Genomic DNA, 8,264 nt, shown 5'->3' with positions numbered 1-8,264 from the left:
AACTATAGAATTATAAAAAAGGAGAGGTCGCTGCTTATTTAGTCACCAGGTCAAATACCAGACTGGTACAAGGTCATCTTTCAAGAATGGTTCATACTCACTAAGGCAATTAACCCCTCTTACACACACCCACACACACACACACACAGCAGATTCTCCTCAGGTATCAACAAGCTAACTACCCTGTGATGCACTCTGCTCTGTAATTCTTTCTCTCCATTTCCCTATCTCCTGACCCCCCCCCACCCCCCCATCTTCCTCTTCACCTCTTCACATCTCTTGCTCACTTCCTCCCCCTCTTCCCATACCTGCTTTCCTTCGTCTCCTGCGTTTGCGTTGGTGCTCCTCTTCCTCTGCGATGGTGGAGAGAGCAGGGACAGCTGAGCCGACTGGGGCCCCCCCTCTTTATTCTTGGGGGGGCCGGCATCCTGCATGTGTGTGCGTGTGTGTGTGTCCAGGATGGGGTTGTGCCTGTTCCAGAACTCTCCTCCTCCCTCCACCCCCTACAGAGTGCTAAAAGCTAATGCTAACTACAAGCACTTAGCCGGCAAAACTACTGTCCATCGAGCGTGCTCAGTGCTCTCACTTGCCTGGCAGAGAGAGAGGGGGGGGGGGGGGGAGAGAAAGAAAGAGAGAGAGAAACTCCGACTCCAGGAAGGCTTAAAGAGGCAGTCCTTAATCCACTTCATAGACGACCGGTAAGAATATTCTCTTCCCTGCTCTTTCTCTCCTCCCTCCATCCTTCCTGTGTTTCTCTTCCACTTCACCGTCAGAGATGCAGCTGTTCACACACACACACACACACTTTCACTCACTCTTGGTCCCTCATATACAGAGGGCACAGAGTCACATACCACACGCACATACAGGGAGATTGCCGTCTCTTTACTGCCGAAATATTTAGTGCAGCGTGAGTGGAACATGAGCCAGTAAATGGTTGCTGGGATGACGATGCGTGCGTGTGTGTGTGTGAATGAGTGATGATACTTGGTTTCTCAGCACCAAGCACTTCTGTTAGGTGGTCAGGCAGAGGCAGAGGCAGAGAGAGAGAGAGAGAGAGAGAGAGAGAGAGAGAGAGAGAGAGAGAGAGAGAGAGAGAGAGAGAGAGAGAGAGAGAGAGAGAGAGAGGAGAGACAGAGAGAGAGAGAGAGAGAGAGAGAGAGAGAGAGACAGACAGAGACAGAGAGAGAGAGAGAGAGAGAGAGACTGCAGTCTGGGGGCTGTGGAGACAGAGCTGCACTTCTGTTGAACATATTTGTCCTTCTATGTGTACATGTAATTGAGCTTTGGCAATAATGTTGATTAAACATTCATGCCAATAAAGCTTTCTTGAACTGAATTGAAGGGAGAGAGGGAGGGAGGGGGGGAGGAGAGGGAGGGAGGGTAGATAGATAGAGCAGTGGCATGATCAACTGTGTCACTGTGCAGGTGGAAACAATGGGACATAGGTCCCTTCTCTAGACAGACAGATTCACTCTCTTACACTCTCACAAAAAATCTAGCACAGAGTTAAGGTGGAGTCACATTTATAAGATCATTAATCTCTACTTTATACAGTACAAGATCACCATGTTTATGTGACTCAACACACAGTGCCACAATGCAGCATACAACTGTAATCTGAGCTCATCTTAGCACATGGACCCCACCCCCCTACACACACACACACAACAAACGCTGTGCAAGCAGCTCTATGCAGGTGCATGAAGTTGACAAATAAAACAGCCCATCACTGCTGACAGGACTGTTAGCAACAGCCCCCTGTCCCCCGTCCTTGAATTTGCCACATCACAACATTGCACAATCTTAGGACTGACAGTTGTTCTGTCATGTCATCCAGGTGGTTACTATACATAAAACAGGATAGGACTATGAGGGATGGGAACCCTGACTGACACACACACACACAAAAAACACAACAATGTGCACACAGCCGTGCCACTCCTTTACCCAGGTGGGTGTTACAGATTAGGAGAAGTGTGGAGTCTGTCTCATACACACACACACACAGAGAGAGAGGTGAGGAGAGAGAGAGAGAGGTGAGGTGAGGTGAGGTGATCTCAGCATGTGAAGCAGTTGAATTCAGCCCTGTTTTAGTGAGGGGATGTGATGTGACTGCATGTGGCTAATGACAGATTTTGCTTATTTTACTTTGTGTGTGTTAGTTTACAAGCACAGGATGGTGCTGTTGTGACAGTCAAGTTTCCTTCAGGATGAATAATATATTTATTTTATCTTTTAAAAACCATTTAACAATCATTACTGTCTTCCTTTCTGTACCATCATGCATTCTTACTGAGCACAAGCGCAACACACACACACACACACACACACACACACACAGTACAGTTGTCACATTATTCAGGTCCACTTATACAGGTCTTCCTTTCTTCATGCTGGACCACTTCTGCCTGTGTGTGTGTGTGTGTGTGTGTGTGTGTGTGTGTGTGTGTGTGTGTGTGTTTGTAAGAGAAGTCACAAGCATATGGGTGAAGGTGACTGACTGTAGTCAGGTGTGGCCAAGAGGAAAGGCCCGATATGAAATATGATAACACACACACACACACACACACACACACACACACACACACACACACACACACACACACACACAAAAGACCACTGATCTGACCATTAATGCCTGTTCTCATACACACACCCCTATCCTCTCAGATGTTATCTACAGGGAGTTGTCAAGACACTGCCCAGTCGGCATCTCTTGGCCATTGCTTTCTAACGGGTTCTGCAAGAACAGGTGCATGATGTGTACTTGTCGACATGGACGCAGTCTAACACAGCCTTACAGTTTCCACGCATCTCATTGGCAGGATGCTAGACTTTGTGCTTGTGTACATTTTTACATTTGTATTCAGGCAAACATACTTTATACTTGGTACAATATCCCAATTAAGGGTTTAACAATATATTTGTTTCTACTTCCCTTCCTCTCTCTTTCTTTCTGTCTGGCTCTCTCTCCATCCCTCCATCTCTCAGACACTTGTGGTGGCTGACAGTAGTCTCACAGTCTTCACCGTGAATCTGGGTGAATCCCATTAAAACTCTATAAATACACTTCCCCAGCAACCTATTTCAGGCCACAATGGACACGCCATGCAGACCACATATAGCCTACTCTCCGGACACCACTGGACAAATGGCAAGAGGTCAACAATGGCAAGAGGTCAACAGGAGCCCGGGAGGGACACACAGAACAGAGGCCAGTGGCAAAATCCTGAGCACACAGTACAATGGCAACAACCAGGATGATGTGCTGTCAGTCAGGCAGTTACCAGAGATCTCCAAACCATGAGGATGAACCCATGACGTGTGAGTCTATAAGAGGGCAGATTTAGGCCAAGAGGGCACATTAGGTGAACAGACACGGCTGGCTCAGCCAGTGCCTATACACAGAAATCACCCTTACATTCTATTATTCTCATCCGGCGCAACTTTGAAGTCGCTCACAAAATCACTGTCTTTGGATTTGCTGACTCTGTAGGTGATCCTGTATACATTTCTTTGAGGTTTGCTGACCCCTTTGAGTTGACCCTCTAATCCTATTTGTTTCTTTGGACCCTTTAGTGCAGTTGGACTCCTATTACATGTCTTTCGAATTTGTTGACACTGTAAAGTTTACCCTACAGTTGTTTCTTTATGCATTGTTGATATACTGTACAGTAGGGATATGTCCGCAGACAAAACTTTAGGATTTTCATTGCTTGAGACACTCTGACATTAAAACATACTGTCCAGAGGGCAGGGTTCAAGGTGGACCCACCCCCAAACAACTTCACATGAGAAAACACCTTTTTTGCCCAAGCTACTTCTTTTCACACACTCTCTAAGGCAGGGGTTCCCAACCTTTTTTGGCAGGTGACCCTATTTTGATGCCACAAAACGTTGGCAACCCCAATCATTCACAACACGCTCTGAGAGAGAGTGCATCTCATCTCTGTTCTTACATCCAGTTGAGAACGGTTTATTTCCCCAAATGTCCTAGCAGGCTTATTTGTTTGTTTGACTAACTCGACTGGTTGTTTTGCTACTTTGTTTGGAACAATTATCAAGCATTATTACCCATGATGATCTGAAGTTTAATCTTACATAGCTAGATTGTATTGAATGATCCAATTAGTTACTTAACTTGGATATCATGGGGTTTTTCATATATGTATATATTTTATATAATGCACTGTCGATTGTAAGACACCCAATATCTCAGCTGACCCCATTTGAATTTCAGGAGACCCCACATAGGGGCCCACGAACCCAAGGTTGGGAAACGATGCTCTAAGGAGACACTGCACCTCTTTTAAACACATTGTTCTGCCTTCTGAGAGCCTGCAAACAAAGACACCACCAAAAACACATACTTTTCTATTATCCAAGGACACATTTCCGCGCACCTTCCCCACCCACTTTCTCTCTCCCGCACACACATACATACACACACACATACACACTTACTTCCTTCTAGCCCCAACCTTCATGTGTGTCTGCTCTCTTTCCGCAGCATTCTCTTCTCCCTCTTTTAATCCCCCTAGCACGCACACACACACACACACAAAGCAATCCAATGATCCGTCAGATCCGTAATGTAATTATTTGTGACTGATACTAAAGACCTAATCCAAAAGAAATGCTCTTCACAAACCTTCATATAACCTATGCATAATCACAATTATATTGCCATCCACCGTATACACATTACCTACGCATACTTCATCAACCACCTGCCTCACACTCCCAACACTCACACACACACTTGGCATTGTGATCTTTGGCCGCCCTTCTAACAGAAAGTAAAACGTTGACTTCCACACAGTGCGACACAAAGGTAAACAACCTACACGTAGCCAACAGGCACGCATACTCCACACCCACTTCAACCTTTCCCCTCAACAGCAAACTAACCCATGAACACCTCCAATAACAGCACAGAACCGATTGAAAACTTTCAAACACAAGTTTGTCCCATTTTTACACAATCGCTAGACCCAGATATTTCAACACAATTTAAAGACACTACTGTTTTTCAGATCAGTACACCTTTGACATTGGTGCCAGGGTAACCGGCTCTTTCATTCTCCGTTCCCGGTGGGTCGCTAAACATTCTAAGCATTAAACCAGGACAACCCGCAAGGGATTAGCGTACCGGCAGGCAGCCCGGTCAGCCTAACCCGGACGTCTCTATCGAAACAAGCTGTCGAACCACTTGTGTAGGTTGCTGAAACAAAGCCTTATATTGCAACGGGATGTTTTTTTTTTCTTTCTCCAAACGCTTCAATATTTTGTTATCACAACACCTAGTTTTAAGATGGCAAAATAGCATTTCATCTTTGAGTAGGCTATCCAACTTGTGTTAGGCTACTATCAAAGCCTCCCGACGAATAGGCATACAAATTCAAAATATAAAAGGCGAAATGTAAAAAGTCGTGGGAAAATGCACCTGTTGCATCCGTAAAACCGCGGCATAGACACTGAGCCTGGTGTAATACACCTGCTAAATAGAATGTAACATAGCTAAATGTTCAACAGGTGTCAATGTATGTAATTTTCAAAAGTATCTTAGTGACGCAGTGAAGACAGTCGCTGTCCATTTAAATGTTGCTAATAGCTGAACTTAGTTAAAGATATGCATAAACCGGCCACCGTGGCCAGTCGTTGATAGTTAATCCCGTTCCCGTGACTCGGCGCTCACTGCTTCCAATCATTAGGTAGGCTATTCCCAGTTGGCACGCTCGTGCAGACTATGACGCGCTCATGCTCACGCTTTGGAAAACTTATAATATCGTTTAGGAAACTTTCTCAAACAACCCACCGATGGAGCAAATGTATATTTTATAATTCATCCACCGAAACCTCTCACCTTGGGTCGCGCTGTTAGACGCGTCGCTTCCATCCAGGTCCGCCATTGCTCCTGACGTCAGATGAGAGGATTAGCCGCGTGAGGCCACTGGGCATAAAAAAGTGTCGGAAAAGCGAGCCTTGCGCCTGGTGGACAGGTGGGTAAAGGTTCGTGACTCCACCTGCCACTAGGCCTGGCTACACGTATGAGTCCAGTGATAAAAGCTAGGTCTGTGGCTTATTACAGGTATATATAAAACTGCAGTATGGCCTAATTCATACTTTGTATAGTGTAATTAATAGAATAGAAATAGAAAATAAATCATCAGTCTGCACAGATTGAGTTGCTCGTGCCGCTAGAAGTAATGAAAGTAGGCTAAATTCAAATTCTAGGAGATTAATTTAGAGGCTAACACTTTATTGAAATAAGCCTTATTAATTAGAGTCTTAAAATATCACAGATTAATTGAATACAAAAAGTGAGAAAATATATAGCCTACCCTTTGATTACCCATATGCAACCATAAACAACTAATACAATAGGCTACACTTGAATTAAGACACTTGTCTCCTGCTCACTATAAGTGAGCCCCCTATCTTTCATTTGCGTTTATTTGATAAAGCTCGTTCTGTTTTTCAGTGACGAACCAACACTTCCCTCTAGTGGTTGAGTTGCAAATAAGAACCTGAAAGTCAACGGATCAGGGTCATTTCATGTGAAATCAACTCTAGTGCCGCCACAAGGAGGGTAACACAGAGAAGGTCATTGCAGAAAGGGCTGGCTGGCTGGCTGGCTGGCTGTATCAAAGCATATTAATGGAAAGTTGACTGAAAGAGGAAAGTGTGTCAGAAAAAAGTGCACAAGCAACAGGAATGACTGCAGCTTTGAAAGGATTGTTAAGCAAAGCTGAGTCAAGAACATGGGGGAACTTCACAAGGAGTGGACTGAGGAGTCACTATAGCGGAGCTCTATTCTAGAATCTTTGTCGTCAATGCAGCCTTCTACCAGGAGATTTTAGAGCACTTCATGCTTCCATCCGCTGACAAGCTTTATGGAGATACTGGTTTCCTTTTCCAGCAGGACAAGAGAAAGCGGTGCTAATAGTCTCACAATTAGTGAAATGGAGGTTACCTGAGTCCAGTGAATGTGTATATGGTTTATCAGTATTCCTGGCTAAAATTCCACCATGAAGACAAAAGAACACTCTAAGCAACTCCGAGAAAAGCTTATTGAAAAGCATAAGTTAGGGAATGGATACAAAATAATGTTTAAGTCACTGAACATCCCCTGGAGTTCAGTGAAATCCATCATTAAGCAAAATCGTGAAGAGAAAAGTTTATTAGTTAGCTCACAATTGCACTGCATCATTCAAGACACAGGCATATAGACTACCCGAACCATCCATGACATCCTTTACATATGAATAAACACAATTACTTCTGTACTTTTCTGGGAAGATCTCGTTTTCATTTGGAGCTAAATTTACATTTGAACTGCTCGATTAACTTCATTGACTTTGATAGATTGAACTCATGAGGACAGTTGTGTATTTGTTAAGATTGTTTTTCGCTGTTACTAGTGGCAGACATTTCAACCCATCCAATATTATGCGCCCAATGTGTCAGAATTGAAATGGAACTACCACAATATAAAGTGATCTACAGTCATTTGTGTTTTTTTGGACAAGATCAAATTCTTCTTCAAAGTATGGTGATTATGGTGCAGCTGATTACCACAACACCCCTGTGAGTCAGCTGCAGGAGGAGCAGCCCTCAACCTCCAGGTGTACTTCATCTCTACCCCCATCCAAAAAGAGAAGGGCAACAATCATCACATTTTCATATTCATGGGTTTCATCAGGTCCCTTTCCACAGGTGTATAAAATCAAGCACTTAGATTATGAACGCAGACTGCATGGTGCTTGATTAATACACCTGTGGAAAGGGACCTGATGAAACCCATGAATACAGCCAATAAACGGTTTTGAATCAGTTTATTGGGAATAAACCGAATATGCATGTCTTGTAAACACCTTATTCTGATTGAAATAAACCGAAAAAGGCCATATTCGGTTTACTAATAAACTGTTTGCACACCCTAGCATATGCCTGTTTTAAATGGAATATTGGGCCATGAAAACACGGAATATGCTCCCAGAAGGAAGAGTGTTGTAGGCCTGTGCATGCTCAATCACGCACAAAATTAGAATAAAATTAACCAATTGTCTCTCACGCACTTTCCTAATCAGGGTGAAACAGCGCACACACTTTTGGAAAGACAAGGAGACAAATGAGGCCCCATTTACACATACATGGTTATTTTGAAAAACTGAGACATTTTCCTTCGTTTGTGCCCTTCGTTTACAGGCAAACGGAGAATGTGTCGCCTGAAAACCATTCTTTCTAAAAACTCCAGC

The 8,264-nt window shown here is 44.0% G+C and overlaps 1 protein-coding gene across 1 annotated transcript in view; it reads right to left on the bottom strand.

The window, feature by feature from the left end:
• The window catches only part of map7b (microtubule-associated protein 7b), a 41,411-nt gene extending 35,496 nt beyond the window's left edge, over positions 1 to 5,915 (bottom strand). Inside the window, exon 1 of the mRNA XM_042095845.1 lies at positions 5,870 to 5,915. Coding sequence (XP_041951779.1) covers positions 5,870 to 5,915 — 46 coding nt within the window. The remainder of the gene's footprint in view (positions 1 to 5,869) is intronic.
• Between the last annotated feature and the right edge of the window lie 2,349 nt (positions 5,916 to 8,264).

The sequence above is a fragment of the Alosa sapidissima genome, chromosome 6 (genome assembly GCF_018492685.1).
Source record: "Alosa sapidissima isolate fAloSap1 chromosome 6, fAloSap1.pri, whole genome shotgun sequence".
Lineage (NCBI taxonomy): Eukaryota > Metazoa > Chordata > Actinopteri > Clupeiformes > Clupeidae > Alosa > Alosa sapidissima.
The sequence above is the reverse complement of the archived record's forward strand: the minus strand, read 5'-3'. Positions and strand labels throughout refer to the sequence as shown.